This window comes from Staurois parvus, unplaced genomic scaffold (genome assembly GCF_062004578.1).
Source record: "Staurois parvus isolate SC_StPar_1 unplaced genomic scaffold, SC_StPar_1.0 ptg001730l, whole genome shotgun sequence".
In the NCBI taxonomy this organism is placed as follows: Eukaryota; Metazoa; Chordata; class Amphibia; order Anura; family Ranidae; genus Staurois; species Staurois parvus.
In genome coordinates this window covers 73,336-90,693 of record NW_028319526.1, presented here as the reverse complement: position 1 = coordinate 90,693, position 17,358 = coordinate 73,336, and the positions used below count along the sequence as shown (strand labels likewise).

At 46.1% G+C, this 17,358-nt stretch overlaps 1 protein-coding gene across 1 annotated transcript in view; it reads right to left on the bottom strand.

The window, feature by feature from the left end:
* Positions 1-17,358, bottom strand: part of LOC149434588 (tumor necrosis factor receptor superfamily member 25-like) — an 80,744-nt gene that overhangs the window by 26,676 nt on the left and 36,710 nt on the right. The window contains exons 2-3 of the mRNA XM_089663609.1: positions 12,766-12,970; positions 4,461-4,589 (exon numbers count right to left, since the gene is read on the bottom strand). Of these exons, the coding sequence (XP_089519735.1) occupies positions 4,461-4,589; positions 12,766-12,970 (334 nt within the window). The remainder of the gene's footprint in view (positions 1-4,460; positions 4,590-12,765; positions 12,971-17,358) is intronic.

The following is a 17,358-nucleotide window of genomic DNA, read 5'->3' as shown; positions in this document are numbered from 1 at the left end:
GAGTAAACAATGCCCCATCTTTGGTGTCAGTGAAAGGAATTGTGCCCCATCATTGGTGTCATAGGACAGAATCATGCCCCATCATTGGTGTTACTGGGAGGAATTGTGTCCCATCATTGGTGTCATAGGGCAGAATCATGCCCCATCATTGGTGTTACTGGGAGGAATTGTGTCCCATCATTGGTGTCATAGGACAGAATCATGCCCCGTCATTGGTGTTACTGGGAGGAATTGTGCCCCATCATTGGTGTCATAGGACAGAATCATGCCCCATCATTGGTGTTACTGGGAGGAATTGTGTCCCATCATTGGTGTCATAGGGCAGAATCATGCCCCATCATTGGTGTTACTGGGAGGAATTGTGTCCCATCATTGGTGTCATAGGGCAGAATCATGCCCCATCATTGGTGTTACTGGGAGGAATTGTGTCCCATCATTGGTGTCATAGGGCAGAATCATGCCCCATCATTGGTGTTACTGGGAGGAATTCTGTCCCATCATTGGTGTCATTGGACCCCATGGTTGGTGTTATTGGAAAGGAACTGTGCCCCATCATTGATGTCATTGGGAGGAATTGTGCCCCATCATTGGTGCCCTTGGGAGGAATTGTGCCTCACTGTTGGTGTCATTGGGCAGAATCACACCGCATAATTAGTGTCACTGAAAGGAATTGTATCCCATTGGTGTCAATGGGCCCCAAAATTGGTGTCACTGGGAGAAACTGTTCCCAACCGTTGGTGTCATTAGGAGGAAGTGTGTCCTGTCGCTGATTTAATTGGGAGGAGCTGTGCCCCGATGTTGGTGTCATTGTGAGCAGTTTATTAGGGCTGAACACTCAGATCTGGACTCTCTATGCACTGAGCACCCAACGGAAGCAACTGGTGAAATTTCTCTTTCTCTAATATATATATATATATATATAATTTTTTTATTTTTTTTTAATGGTTGAACTGGATGGACTTTTGTCTTTTTTCAGCCAGACTAACTATGTATACTATATACACACACACATACATACAGTACAGGTGAAACTCGAAAAATGAGAATATGGTGCAAAAGTTCATTTATTTCAGTGCAGCAACTTAAAAGGTGAAACTAATATATGAGACTCATTTCATGCAAAGCAAGATAGTTCAAGCCGTGATTTGTCCTCATTGTGATGATTATGGCTTACAGCTCATGAAAACCCCAAATCCACAATCTCAGAAAATGAGAATATTCCATGCAATCAATAAAACACGGATTGTACATAGAACAATATCGGACCTCTGAAAAGTAGAAGCTGCATATGTACTCAGTACTTGGTTTGGGCCCCTTTTGCAGCAATTACTGCCTCAATGCGGCGTGGCATGGAAGCTATCAGCCTGTGGCACTGCTGAGGTGTTATGGAAGACCAGGATGCTTCAATAGCGGCCTTCAGCTCTTCTACATTGTTCGGTCTCATTTCTCTCATCTTTCTCTTGGCAATGCCCCATAGATTCTCTATGGGGTTCAGGTCAGGCGAGTTTGCTGGCCAATCAAGCACAGTAATCCCACGGTCATTGAACCAGGTTTTGATGCTTTTGGCAGTGTGGGCGGTGCCAAGTCCTGCTGGAAAATGAAGTCAACATCCCCATAAAGTTCGTCTGCAGAAGGAAGCATGAAGTGCTCCAAAATCTCCTGGTAGACGGCTGCGGTGACCCTGGACTTAATGAAGCACAGTGGGCCAACACCAGCAGATGACATGGCTCCTCAAATCAACACAGACTGTGGAAACTTCACACTGGACTTCAAGCATCTTGCAGTGTGTGCCTCTCCATTCTTCCTCCATACTCGGGGTCCTTGGGCCTCTCCATTCTTCCTCCATACTCGGGGTCCTTGTGCCTCTCCATTCTTCCTCCATACTCAGGGTCCTTGTGCCTCTCCATTCTTCCTCCATACTCGGGGTCCTTGGGCCTCTCCATTCTTCCTCCATACTCGGGGTCCTTGGGCCTCTCCATTCTTCCTCCATACTCCGGGTCCTTGTGCCTCTCCATTCTTCCTCCATATTCGGGGTCCTTGTGCCTCTCCATTCTTCCTCCATACTCTGGGTCCTTGGGCCTCTCCATTCTTCCTCCATACTCGGGGTCCTTGGGCCTCTCCATTCTTCCTCCATACTCGGGGTCCTTGTGCCTCTCCATTCTTCCTCCATACTCCGGGTCCTTGTGCCTCTCCATTCTTCCTCCATACTCAGGATCCTTGGGCCTCTCCATTCTTCCTCCATACTCGGGGTCCTTGGTTTCCAAATGAGATGCAAAAGTTGTTCTCATCAGAAAAGAGGACTTTGGACCACTGAGCAACAGACCAGGTGTGTTTTTCTGTAGCCCAGGTAAGACGCTTCTGATGTTTGTTGTTCAGGAGTGGCATGACAAGAGGAATACGACATTTGAAGCCCATGTCCAGGATCCGTCTGTGTGTGGTGGCTCTTGATTGTCAAGGTCCTACCTTTTCCCAGAGGTTATGTTACTCCATGTGCTGGCGTCCATCTTGGATTTCTGCTGAGCATGGTGGGAATCCTTTATGCCTTCAGGTCTCTGAGGTCCATCCCCCAGAGGGGTGTGGCTGATGACATATAAGCCTGTGGTCCGCACATGCTCTTTGCACTTGTGTCTTGTGTCTTTGTGTTGCTATTACTCTGTTCTGACTCTCGTGACTCTCCTGGAATCTGACTCGGCTTGTGACTCGACTATTCTTTGTGTTCTCCTTTGATCTGACCCTCTGTTGCTGAACCCGGCTCGTGACCTGTGATTCTCGTCTGCTGGCCTGTACCGTTTTGTCCCGTTGTTGTCGACCCGGCCTGCCTGACTACTCTATTGTCTTTTCCACCAGCTACACGCCATTGGCGGCGGCCATTACCGCAGCTGGGGTGCCTCGGGGGTCGCGACCTGGTTCTTGGTTGCGTCAAGTCCATCCCCACCATCAGGGGCCCTGGTGAAGGGCAGCCTGGGACTTAGACTCCGCGCCCTGAGGGACTTCGGTCTGTGGGTGGTGGTTGTCGTCAGCCAGTGCGTTACATTGTTTAGGCCTGCCTGTCCGTTCCTCAGCTCCTGCCCTGACATTGATGCACTGACTCCAGCCTCAGTCCACTCCTTGTGAAAGTCCCCAACACTTTTGAATGGCCTTTTCCTGACAATCCTCTCCAGGCTGCGGTCATCCCTGCTGCTTGTGCACCTTTTTCTTCCACACTTTCCCTTCCACATAACTTTCTATTAATGTGCTTTGATACAGCACTTTGGGAACATCCAACTTCTTTTGCAATTCCCTTTTGAGGCTTTCCCTCCTTATGGAGGGTGTCAGTGATGGTGTCAGGTCAGCAGTCTTTCCCATGATTGTGATTCCTACTGAACCAGACTGAGAGACCATTTAAAGGCTCAGGAACCCTTTGCAGGTGTTATGGCTGAATGAGCTGATTAGAGTGGGACACTTTGAGCCGAGAATATTCCACCTTTTCACAATATTCTCATTTTCTGAGATTGTGGATTTGGGGTTTCCATGAGCTGTAAGCCATAATCATCACAATGATGACAAATAACGGCCTGAACTATCTTGCTTTGCATGGAATGAGTCTCATATATTAGTTTCACCTTTTAAGTTGCTGCACTGAAATAAATGAACTTTTGCACCATATTCTAATTTTTTGAGTTTCGCCTGTATATCCCTCTATATCAAGGCCAGGACAAGGGGTGAGGGCGGCTGCCTTGGGCACTATGGTATCATGTGAGGTGGGGGTGGTGCAGCAGGTGGTAGGGGGTAAGAATTGTTTTAGGAGGGGAAATTAAGGGATGATGTGTTAGGATTGGCGATTTAAGAGGATTTGTGTTGGGTAGGGGGATGGGGGAAGAGGATTTGTGCTAGGAGGGGGGAATTCAGAGGGTTTGTGCTAGAACAGGTGAGATGGTGGATGGGGGAGGGAAATTGTGCCAGGAATGGAATTTTTTTTTGGGGGGGGACTTTGTGCTAGTAGAGACGATTGGGGAGTATTTGTGCTAGGAGAGGGAATTGGGGGGGGGAATTTGTGTTGGGAGGGGGGATTTGAAAAGGGAGAGGATGCGTCCTCGGAGGGGAAATTTGAGGGGTAGAGGATTTGTGCTAGGAGGGGTGATTTGTTTTTTTTGGGGGGGCGGCACATTTGTGCTTGTGGGATTTGGGGAATGGGGGGGGCATAGATTTGTGCTGGGACGGGGGATTTCAGTAGGAGGGTGGATTTGTACTGGGAGGAGGGGGAATTTATGCTTATGGGTAAGCATGCAGGATAGTGCTTAAATTATTTTGGGGGGAGGGGGATTCTCGCTCACACAATGCTCATACATCTTGGGGGGGGTGCAGTTTGGTATGTTCCCCCCGGGCTCTAGATGCCCTTGCCCCGGCATGGCTCTCTATATACTGTATAACACACATATATACACTCAGGAATACTCATTTCGGACATTTGCGTTCCTTACCATGGTCACAGTCTTTGCATCTTATGCAATAGGTTTTGTAGTTGGAAGTTTCAAGATACGAATTCGCCTTGCAGTCTGCGCATGCGGGATCCCCCCGGGACGTATTGCACGACTTTTCAACATATTGGCCTAAGAGAAAAGGAAAATGGTCATTCTTCTTCAATGGATACTCACTCCAAATGGTTGATCCAAAAAACAATTCCTTTCTTTGGGGCCCGAGGATCCCAGATGGTTAGGTCGGAGTTGTCTTTCCTCCATATTTCCCCATGTCCCAGTATACTGCACGCCTTAGTCTTGGTCTCCCTCCAGGTAGGTACTGTGTACAGTAGGTATGCCTGAAATGTTGGCTGTGGTTTGAGCTCAGTTGCCTGCAATAATATCAGTAGGATTTGGTAACAGACAATAGATTGGATTGTTGGGTTGGAATAAATTGTATTGTTCTGGAAGACCCTCATACTACACATTTGCTGGTAAATCTGGAAGGATAATGTATAGAGATTGTTACATGTGTGGTCAGATTCCGTGTTTAGCAGATCATGTAATTCATCAGATGCAACATAAACCCTACACAAACATTGAAATTCCTCGAAAGCGGTGTGTAGGCGGGTGCAGTTAGCTACCTTGCCCCTAGGTGGCTCTGTAGCAGAATAGTGTCTGGTTACAGTAGGTAAGGTAATCAGGTGTTAGGCCCCTCTTAGGTAGAGCCCTCTTGCAGTGATGTTATGGGTAAGTCAGGGCTCAGTTATAAGTTGGGAGGAGCTCTAGGGCAGATAGGGAATAGGGAATGGGAGCCCCCCCCCAATACCAACACAGATGTAATCAGTAGGTGTATGCCCAGGACAGGGCAGGAGGAGTGGGTCTGTACTCAGGAGGAGCTGGCTGTAATCCCTTGAGGAGGTGGGGGCTAGGGCGAATTGCAAAAGGCCTTTTTAGGCCAGGCCGTGAGATCCCTGTGTTAGGCTGCTTCCATTGAGGGTCCTGGGACTGGGCGAAGTGTACCTAGTGAGGAGGAGGTGCCTACAGAGAGCACAGTCCTGAGAGTACTAATGACCCTGGGTAGGGGAGAGACTTTATGGGAGATGGCTGCTAAAGGTACTGCATATGCTTTCACATGTGACTACTGCGGACCGTCCACTAAATGTGATTGACTGTGTAATGTCAGGTGACTCCAGAATGTATGTTCTTGTGATGTGACTGTTATGCCATTTCATGGATTCCATCAGTAAAGTGCAGCAAACTAATTTATGGGTGGACATTACTTCCTTTGGGTTATAAATGTCAATGGCTGGGAATGTTGTGTAGAGGCCTCTTGCATGGAGTGGGGCACAAGAGGGTTCAGCCTCAGCAGGAGGGATAGTGTTATAGCAGGAAAGGAGCGGGGGGGGGGGACTTGTGCTCTTGGCATCAAATTCAGCCAGCCATGAAGCACCTCTTACAAGTTGTTCTCAAGCTAGGCAGCATTTTTGTGGTTAGTCAGAGGCTTGTTAGAAGCCAGGGATGAGTCAGTCTGGGAGTGAGGCAGTGAGGTTACCTCAGCATAGGCTGGGAGGCTCTACATGTCAGGGCTTCTGGAGCCCCCCACCCTTCTAGAAACTGGAGGAACTTTCTAGAAGAGGGGTGAAGGAGGGAAGGAGGCCTAGATTTGCATGTTTAAGGGAACTTGGCAAAACCCCATGCAGGAGGCCCAGAATGGTGGCTAAGAGCAACCCTTAAATGTAGAAGAGCCTGAACAGCAAGGGTTGTTGTTAGAGTCAGGTGGAAGATAGAGTAAGGAAGGTGCTGGAGCAGGGATACTGGGAGGGCAACCTACAGGCTGAAGTTGACAGAGGGATCCCCACTGTGCCACAGTCTCCTAGGGAGGACATTCTGTCAGCAAGCCCAACGGAAGACCTGAAAGCAGCTGCAACCAATTAAAGGACAGTGTGAGTACTTCTACACCCCTTGGGTCACAGAAGGGAGAGGACAGTCAGGTGTAACAACCAACTAGTTTTCATCTGGAACTGCTTTACAGTGGATTCTGGAAACCCTTGCTCAAGGATACCCTCAGGACATCCAGGTAAATGAGGGGAGATTCATTTGGGGTCTGAGGAGGTACACCAAAGGGGACTCAGTGCTTCTTAAAAAGAAACTGTTGCTGATTTTGTACAGTGTTTGCTAAGTTGTCCTCAAGTTTTACAGTTCCTTGGACATCCCATATACCCAGGGGCGGACTGACCATTTGGAAACTCGGGCACTGCCCGAAGGCCCAGGGTCAGTAGGGGGCCCCATGAGATGCCCCTGGTACCTTTTTCATAGGCTTTTTTGAGTTTGGGCAAAGACACAGGGGCCCCATGATCCCCTATTGCCCGGGGGCCCCATGAGTTGTCATATATCCCTAGACTCCGTCCATGTTATTAACGCTTTAATAAAAACAACAAAAATATGCTCAAAGACTGTTTTACTGACTCTTGGATGAAAATATGGAAAATGCACGTTGCCTGGCTGTGCAGAGCTTAGGGGGACCCAACCAAATTCAGAGGCCCTCAAAAGGGTAGTACCTGTCAAGGTCCTACCTTTTCCCTGAGGTTATGTTACTCCATGTGCTGGCGTCCATCTTGGATTCTGCTGTGCATGATGGGAATCCTTTTATGCCTTCAGGTCTCTGTGGTCCATCCCCCAGAGGGGTGTGGCTGATGACATATAAGCCTGTGGCCCGCACATGCTCTTTGCACTTGTGTCTTGTGTCTTTGTGTCGCTATTACTCTGTTCTGACTCTCGTGACTCTCCTGGTATCTGATTCGGCTTGTGACTTGACTATTCTTTGTGTTCTCCTTTGATCTGACCCTCTGTTGCTGAACCCGGCTCGTGACCTGTGATTCTCGTCTGCTGTCCTGTACTGTTTTGTCCTGTTGTTGTTGACCCGGCTTGTCTGATTACTCTTTTGTCTCTTCCACCAGCTACACGCCATTGGCGGCGGCCATTACCGCAGCTGAGGTGTCTCGGGGGCCGCGACCTGGTTCCTGGCTGCGTCAAGTCCATCCCCACCATCAGGGGCCCTGGTGAAGGGCAGCCTGGGACTTAGACTCCACGCCTTGAGGGACTTCGGTCTGTGGGTAGTGGTTGTCATCAGCCAGTGCGTTACATTGTTAGGCCTGCCTGTCCATTCCTCGGCCCCTGCCCTGACAGTACCACATATGGAAACAGTATGTTGTAAATTCTAAATCCTTTGTGACTATTAAGGTAGAACTCCAGTTTAAGATTCCACCATGTTGGTCTGGGCTTATGTTATAATACTGCAGAGTTGTCAGAGCCACTATCTGCAGCACTGATGACCACCACCACCACTGTTGCAGGGGTAAGACGAGTAAGACCTGGGGACTACATGTGACCAGTCAAAAGACCAAAGAAAAAAAAAAGAAAACACATGGGTGTGGAAAGGGGACTGTTAAAAAAATATATAAAAAAGAGGAAATTTGCACTCATCGTAAAATCCTTTTCTTAAAGTCTATTGAGGGACACAGCTTGCTTATAAGCAACCTAGAGTTATATTGCTACCTGCAGGAGAAATAGACACTAGGTACATAAACACTGAGGATCAGACCTCTAGAATTTATAACTCCTCCCACCTGCCTAACCTACATATTGTCCATTGAGGGACACAGCCTGGTACTAAGCAACCTAGGGATGCACAAAAGCAGTCCAAACAGAGGGGCGGGTATGCCAGAACAAAGAAGAGCAACCAGCCCAACAAGAATAAAGGTCAACAACCAAAAGGGAAACCAAGGGCAATACATAACCACTTACAGAACCTTTTCGACCAGAGCTAGCATCTACCAAGGCAGACACATTGACTTTATGGAACTTAAGAGAACGTATGTACAGAAAACCATGTCACAGCCTTATATATTTGAGACATGGAGGTCTAATACCAAAAGGCCCGAGGAATAATCGCTGCTCTTCTAGGAGCTTTCTGAATGAGAAACAGAGAATCAATCTACCTAAAACATAAGCAGTTTGAATGGAAAACCCTTATGGCCCTCACTACATCCAGACAATGGAGAGAGATTTTCTTGGGATGAACCAATGTTGGACAGAGGGAAGGTAAGACAATATCCTTATTAGGGCGAAAAGCAGAGACCACTTTGAGTAACAAAAAAAAAAGGAGGTTCTTGGTCTAAAAATCAAAGATCAAATGGGAATCTCTACAGGAAAATGCTAAGAACTCAGGAACACTTCTGGTCGAAGTGATGGCTACAAGGAAGGCTGCCTTGCGGGAAAGCTAACTCTAAGGAGATGCCCTGAATATATTGGAATGGTAGTTTTTGCAGCAACAACACTGGATTTAGTTTCCATTGTTGGAGGGGAGGTTTAAAGAGGGAGCAATGTGTGTAACCTTGTGTAGAAGTAGGAATCAGCGAATGATTAGCAAGAGAACATTGGAAGAAACCAGACAAGGTAGATTCCTGAGCTTTGGTGATACCAAGGGCCAAGCTTGGTGATGTCCCCAACTAAAGAAAAGAAAGAACTTGGCCTACAAACAAAAGCACATGGCAACACCCCAAAAATTCACACCAGTGAAAATAAATCTTCGGCATTCAACGATAAACCCTATGGGAAGTAGAATTACAAGCTTTGAGCAAGGTCTGTGATGATGGTGAGGTCTGACAAAGACAAAAGTCAGGCAAATCATGCTATTAACACAGGAAGCCCTATGGTTTGATCTAACTTCTACATTCTACATTTCTGAGTGAATATACTGGAAAGATTGTAAATCTAGTCCACCGATGCTGTGGTGACATCTCAGGTGTGGGAAAAGCATATCTTGATGTTAGGCCACCGCAGTGGGTGAGTTTAGGTCAAAAAAGGGCACAATTAGGCACTAAGGTGTTTTTTTGGAGAACTTCAGGTGATTCTAAACCTTAAATCATTCTGTACATTCATTTCAATTAATTGAGAATCAAGACCAGCAGCTTTCAGATCCCTTCTTAGCCATTTAGACCAGTCAGCTAAAACCTAGGAATAGAATTTGAAGGCAAGATTGGTTTGAACGGCAGGTCCCACCATGAAATAGGTTGCTTCCAACTTCCTGTCATAGCCCTTAAATGATGCAATGTCTTCTATAGGAATGTTACGTGCAAACACTGGTGTGATGGGAGTGACTTTGGGTGGGAGGCCCATGGAACACCCCTGTCTAAGCTCCCCATATCCCTCTTATGTGTAAGTCACCCTGTGCCTGTTAGGGGTACAGGGTGAAATGTCCTGCTAAGGGGCAGACTGACCATTTGGAAACTCAGGCACTGCCCGAGGTCCCGGGGTCAGTAGGGGGCCCCATGAGATGCCCCTGGTACCTTTGTCATAGGCTTTTTTGAGTTTGGGAAAGGACACAGGGGCCCCATGATCCCCTATTGCCCGGGGGCCCCATGAGTTGTCAGTCCGCCCCTGGTCCTGCTTTTGAGTAGACATGTACAGGTGGGGTGTGGGGGCTGTTCATTGTTTAATGCCATGTGGTTGTCCCATTGTTCTATTGTGTGTCTTGCTTGGGAGCAAACTATTATGGGATGTATGTGTTTGTGTATTGGCTTGGTGGGGGGTGTCTGCTGTGTGTCTCTTCTTACTAAATGTATTGCCCCGCCCTGTGTATATATCTTGTATCTGTGTTAAAATAAAGCAGTTTATCTCCTGGTTTCCTTCAAGTCTGGTGCTGTCTTGTCTTGTATGGCCAGCGGTGGGGTCTGTGGATCTGTGTTCGGATAGGGAAGCGGGGGTCTAACGAAAATACCCTGGTGCAGTCGGGGTCCGGTTCCGTTACAACTGGCGGGTTGATTATGGGACTAGTGGTCTATTTCGTAACAAACTCTTCTGCAAAAGGAATACAAAATCAGAAACCCTTTTGGGGCAAGGAACCGTTTGTCTGGGTGTTTCTTTGTGGATAAAGTAATTAAACAGAGGATGATCGGGAAACACCATGATGGAATGCTAAAGAACCAAACCCAGACACCATCCGTGGTAGAGGAAGGAACAGAGGAATCCTCTAATTGTAGCGCACAGCCTTGATTACAAACACTTTCCTTCTATTTTAGTGAAAAGTTCTTTTGATCTGGTGGGATTACTGAAATTGATCTGGTGGGATTACCTCCTACAAGAAAGAAGGGACTTAGCCTCCAACAATGAATTTTTTGTAGGATCACTGACAAATTTAGAGGTATCTGGGATCTCTACATCAGATTCTTCTGGGCAAAGTGGCAGTTTAAGCTCTAGTGATTGGAAGGAGCAACAAGTTGCACTAAACTGAGTCATAAATCCCTGGATAACAGAAAAAAAACCTTGGAAAAAAAATGGGAAGAGGAATGAGCGCCAAAAGAAAGGGGAGGAGTCAGCAGTACCTGATAGTGGAGATGGCTCTGATGGGAAAAAAGTGGTGGGACACCTGCTACTGTAGGAAGATCGTGCTTTCATTTAACGCCAGGCGTATTGCAAAAATTCTAGTGTCCCACTCCCAAGAATACCCATGACCAACTGAGCTAGAAGTGTACCAGTGGGTATACTGAAGTTGGCTGTGTGACCAACTGAACTGCAGGAAGGCAATAACTGTCTGACCGCAGGCTTTGAAGAACAGGTATGGCCTAATATGTATGCGTGTGTAAACCCAGCCTTAAAGACAAATCACCCAACCAGGGGCAGACTGACCATTGCTCAAGGATACCCTCAGGACATCCAGGTAAATGAGGAGAGATTCATTTGGGGTCTGAGGAGGTACACCAAAGGGGATTCAGTGCTCCTTAAAAAGAAACTGTTGCTGATTTTGTACAATGTTTGCTAAGAAGTTGTCCTCAAGTTTTACAGTTCCTTGGGCATCCTATATACCCAGGGGCGGACTGACCATTTGGAAACTCGGGCACTGCCCGAGGGCCCGGGGTCAGTAGGGGGCCCCATGAGATGCCCCTGGTACATTTTTCATAGGCTTTTTTGAGTTTGGGCAAGTACACAGGGGCCCCATGATCCCCTATTGCCCGGGGGCCCCATGAGTTGTCAGTCCGTCCCTGCACCCAACACAAAGTAACACTGTATAGCAAAGTATTTCTCTCTATACCAATTTGTTGGATTATCCTAACACATTGACAGTGTGGCCAATGGGTGTCCACCCACTGATAATGAAGAGGCTGGCTTATCCATTCTTTCAGATTATTGGCTCTCAGGAAGCCATCTGACCAGGCACATGGGTTATGTGCAGTGGCGGGACGAGGTCATCTAGAGCCCAGGGCGAACATGCCAAATTGCGCCTCCCACCCCAAAGATGTATGCGCATTATGTGTCAGCAAATATCCCCCCCAAAAAAATCAAAGCAAGCACTAATCTGCATGCTTACTTCCTAAGTGTAAATTCTCCCTCCTCCCAATACACCAGCTGAAGTGCCCTCTCCGAGCACAAATTTTTGTCCCCCCCCCCAGCTTAAATCCTCTCTCTCACCATATGCCCCCCTCCTAGCACAAATCCTCTACCCCTCAAATTTCTCCTCTGAGCACAAATCCTCTTCCCTCCAAATCCCCCCTCCAAGCACTAATTCCCCTCCCCCAATTCCCCATCCTAGCACACATCCCCACCCCCGATTTCCCCTCCTAGGACAAATACCCCCCAATCATCCTTACTAGCACAATCCCCCCCCCCCCCCAAAAAAAAAAAAATTTCCACTCCTATCACAAATTCTTACCCCCTTACCTTATCACCTTTTCTACCAAAAAAACCCCAAATCTCACCTCCTAACACAAATACTCTTCCCCCCTCCCAAATTACCACTCCTAGCACACTTCCCCAAATTTCCCCTGCTAGGACAATTCTTACCCCCTGCCGCTCCCAAGTTCTGCTTCCCAATACAAACTCCCTTCCTCCAATCTCCTTGTGCTGCCTTCCACCTCACATGACACCACAGTGCCCAGGACAGCCGCCCTGCCTGCCTACCCCTTGTCTCGGCCCTGGGTACGTGGTACACTATAAAATCAGGCAAAATTTTGGCCAGAAATCTGGAGTTTCGCTGATCCTGGAAACCATGAGGTCTGCACAGAACCCAAGGTGGCTCCAAACCTCAACCCTAATTGACAGCTTTGCGCCTAGTCTCACTGTAACTTTGCTTCACAACTTTATTGTTGAGAGAAGGTTCAGATGGAAAAAGATGTAAAAGGAAAAAAAAGGAAATTTACATATAAAAATAGATTTTGAGCTTGTTGAGTCTTTGATATGCGCTCTATGATGACCCTCAAGTGCTTTGTTAGCCAACCACTAAATGAAAATAAATTAGCCCGTGTTTTTATTCCAGTTGATATGAACGCACCCGCTGGACATTTCCTGCAGCAGTGGTATACCCTATCGTCAAGAGCTTCATCCTTTCCGCATTTGTGTAAAGTTCTTTTGTAACGGCCATGATTGCTCCATGTCGGCTGGTTTAGTCCATCTTCACTGAAGTTGAATTTGTTTGTTTTTGATGTGTGGTTCCAATGTTCCAGAGTATTAATTGAATATCCCAATAATAAATAGACCTGCGGGGAAAATAAAATGAGGAAAATATTAATAATATAAATCCTGTAGAACCTCTTAAAGTAGGGGGCAGGGGCGGACTGACAACTCATGGGGCCCCTGGGCAATAGGGGATCATGGGGCCCCAGTGTCCTTGCCCAAACTCAAAAAGCCTATGAAAAAGATACCAGGGGCATCTCATGGGGCCCCCTACTGACCCCAGGCCCTCGGGCAGTGCCCGTGTTCCCCAACGGTCAGTCCGCCCCTGGTAGGGGGTCTTAATTATACCATAATAAACCTCCAATGGGTTGTTTACTATGCCTCCATACCCCCATCACTAGACAATTGGAATCATCATCATCTCTAGTCCTGTTGGGTACCGATGTAACCGATGTCCCTAGCAATCCATATGTAAAGTAGAACCTCAGCTGAAACCAGAAGAATGGCATATTTATCTATACAATATATGACCTTATATGGCCACATGTCCATATTAGGTCAATGATGTCATGGGCCGTGTCACCCTATCTGTACATGCAGCTGAGGGATACGAAATTCCCTGGCCCCCATTGACTGGATGGCAGTGGGCAAAGGTGACAACCTCCTTCTGGGTTCCATCAGAACCCAAATACAGACCAAACCTGAATCAGCCCTAGACAGGACATACTGCACACACCCTGTATGCTTCAATGGAGGCCATGTGTAGTATGCCCAGTGTCCTCAACTGGTTAAAAACCTATTGAGAGAATCATTTCACTTCCTGTTCCAGAGACAGAACAGGAAATAAGAACATATGTCTAAAGCAATTGGATATCCTTCCTTAGACACCTGTCACTGGAGTAGGTGCCCCCGCAGACAGATTTTCCCCCTTCCCCTCTTTCAGTGGCAACTCTAGAATTTTGGATTTCCCATTCGCTTCCACACTGGGGAAAATGTTCACCAGGACAAATACAGAGGGTGCCCCCCCCCCCCCCAAAGAGCAATAAAAACCTGACAGGGGGCTTTAGCACTTCCCAACTACCCAATGCTACAGTTCTTGGTTTTACTTACACCTTAAGAACATGGTAGATGTAAATGAGTCCGTATATTTTTCCTTTGAGCCCATTCATACCTTAAAGCATATCTAAACCCAAAAAGAAAACAAAAAATTGACATATTGGAGCTAATTGGTCTTTAGATGTGGTGCTGCATTAGTTTTCATTTTTCAGGCTAAGAACATTTTCAGCACGTACAGCATTATGCCTATTAGTCCTGCCAGAAATGCAGTGTCCAGGAAATCCAGCACAGATGACCTTATCTTTATTGGGTTAACGACTAGTCCCATCAATCCACCATGTAATGGAGATGAGGAAAGGAAGATATGTTTGATGTCCATCCTGTGTGACAACCATGGCTACCCCAATAGATAAGGTGGAGAAAAAAATGTACCTGCTTGATTATTGGGCACAAACTGTCCCATCAATCCACCAAGAAATGGGGATGAACAAAGGAAGATATGTTTGATGTCCATTCTGTGTGACAACCCTGGCTACCCCAATAGATAAGGTGGAGAAAAAAATGTACCTGCTTGATTCTGCCAAAAATGCAGTGTTCTGGAAGACCGCATAAAAACCTTATCTTTATTGGGTCAACTACTTGTCCCACCAATCCACCAAGAAATGGGGATGAACAAAGGAAGATATGTTTGAAGTCCATTCTGTGTGACAACCCTGGCTATCCAAATAGATATAGCGGAGAAAAAAATGTAATTGCTGATCTTGCCAAAAATGCAGTGTTCTGGAGGACAACATAAAAAACCTATCTTTATTGGGTCAACTACTAGTCCCATCAGTCCACCATGTAATGGATATGAGCAAAGGAAGATATGTTTGATGTCCATCCTGTGTGACAACCATGGCTATCCCAATAGATAAGGTGGAGAAAAAAGGTACCTGCTGATCCTGCCAAAAATGCAGTGTCCTGGAAGACAGCATAAAAACCTTATCTTTATTGGGTCAACTACTTGTCCCACCAATCCACCAAGAAATGGGGATGAACAAAGGAAGATATGTTTGAAGTCCAACTTGTGTGACAACCCTGGCTATCCAAATAGATATAGTGGAAGAAAAAAATGTAATTGTTGATCTTGCCAAAAATGCAGTGTCCTGCAGGACAACATAAAAACCTTATCTTTATTGAGTCAACTACTAGTCCCATTAGTCCACCATGTAATGGAGATGAGCAAAGGAAGATATGTTTGATGTCCAACTTGTGTGACAACCATGGCTACCCTCCCCGTAGATATGCTGGAATGTAGCCACAGAGGGTCAGAAAGTGTGTTATTCCCAGGATCACCAGTTTAAAGTACAGGAAAAAAGTTGGGTAGCTGGCTACAGAGGTTGTGTGTTGGGGTGCCATTCTATATAAATGGCTCCACAGAATGCCACCAATTGTTCATTGCAGTAATGTGTTTTACTGTATTACAACACATGGACCTGGAGGGGCCAAAAAAGAAAAAAAAATAACTGCAGCACATTGGGAAGAATGGGATCACTACCTGAATGCATGTAATCATATACATTCACGTTTAACTGCTGGAAAATGTAAAAGTTGTGACAAGGTCCCTAAAGGTCTGAGTAATGACTACATCACATCCCGGGTCTGCATTTGCTATGTAGTGTTCAAACATAAGGATGATTTTCTTCAAAATGCCGTAAAGACTTCCTCTATTACAGGTTCTGTGCTCTGTGTTCATGTGTCATTTCTCTGCTACACCTACTACATCTTTGTTTGGTCTTTTTCTGAGAGCTGGCCTGCCCATATGCATGCTTTGCATTAGGAGTTCAGGGAAGTGGCCCTACAGGAAAAGCTGAGCAAAGCAGAAGGTTGAAAGTAGTTCAGGCAGGCTCAGCATCTCCGGAAACCAGAGTGCAGAAAAGTGTACAAAGCTAATTCTGGTAAACTCCGCTACAGTCACAATGATATCTACTTTGGGTATACTACGTACATACAATATACAGGGCATTGAGCGACTTGGTTTTTTTTTTAAGCTGGACATGGTTGTTAATATGTTTGTTGGGTCCATGTTAGAAGTTGGCCCGCAGGATGCCTGCTATTGTTCTCCTCTGTGATTTACATTGATGTTGGTTTTTACTGTGTTGCTCGTTTCACCGACATCTAGGCTAATCTCCACTACCTGGTGTCCCACTGTCCAACGTGCCTAAGTGGCCATTGAAGAAGACCTATACTTAGATAATTCTGTAGGCTGTCAAGGTTGGATTTAAAGGCTGTGTACAAATGGCCACTTTGCCTACGTGGCCATTGAAGAAGACCTATACTTGGATAATTCTGTAGTCTGTCAAGGCTGGTTTCGAAGTTTGTGCCCAAGTGGTCATTGAAAAAGACCTATACTTAATTAGTAATTAACTCTGTAGACTATCAAGGCTGGTCTTGAAGACTGTCCAAGTGGCCCATTTGTCTACATGGCCATTAAAAAAGACCAATACTTAAATACCTCTGTAGGCTGTTAAGGTTGGCTGTGAAGGCTGTGCCCAAGTGGTCACTTTTCCTATGTGGCCATTGAAGAAGATATACTTGGGTAATTCTGTGGACTGTCAAGGTTAGGTTTGAAGACTGTGTCCAAGTGGCCACTTTACCTACATGGCTATTGAAGAAGACCTATACTTAAATAATTCTGTAGGCTGTCAAGGCTGGTTTTGACAGCTGTGGTCAAGAGGTCATTTTGCCTATGTGGCCATTGTAGAAGACTTATACTTAGGTAATTCTGTAGGCTGTCAAGGTTAGGTTTAAAGACTGTGTCCAATTGGTCACTTTACCTACATGACTATTGAAGAAGACCTATACTTAAATAATTCTGTAGGCTGTCAAGGCTGGTGTTGATGGCTGTGGTCATTTTGCCTATGTGGCCATTGAAGAAGACCTATACTTAGATAATTCTGTAGGCTGTCAAAGCTGAATTTGATGGCCGTGTCTAAGTGGCCTCTTTGCCTATGTGACCATTGAAGAAGACCCATACTTAGATAATTCTGTAGGCTGTCAAGGCTGGTTTTGAAGGCTGTGGCAAATTAGTCACATTGGCTATGTGGCCATTGAAGAAGACCTATACTTAGATAATTCTGTAGTCTGTCAAGGCTGGTTTCGAAGTTTGTGCCCAAGTGGTCATTGAAAAAGACCTATACTTAATTAGTAATTAACTCTGTAGACTATCAAGGCATTCTGAAAATGCTAAACAAGCCTAAATATATTTTAAAGAATGAAGTGGCATTAGGAACTCTCCTAATGAACAGGGTGCATGCAGATCAGAAGGGAGTAAAGCCCCCACCTTCACGTAAATATTAAAAAAAGTTTAGATTATATAGCTAAACTCCAGGTATCTTCTAGCCAGTCACGTAATGAATGTTCATGGGGTGGG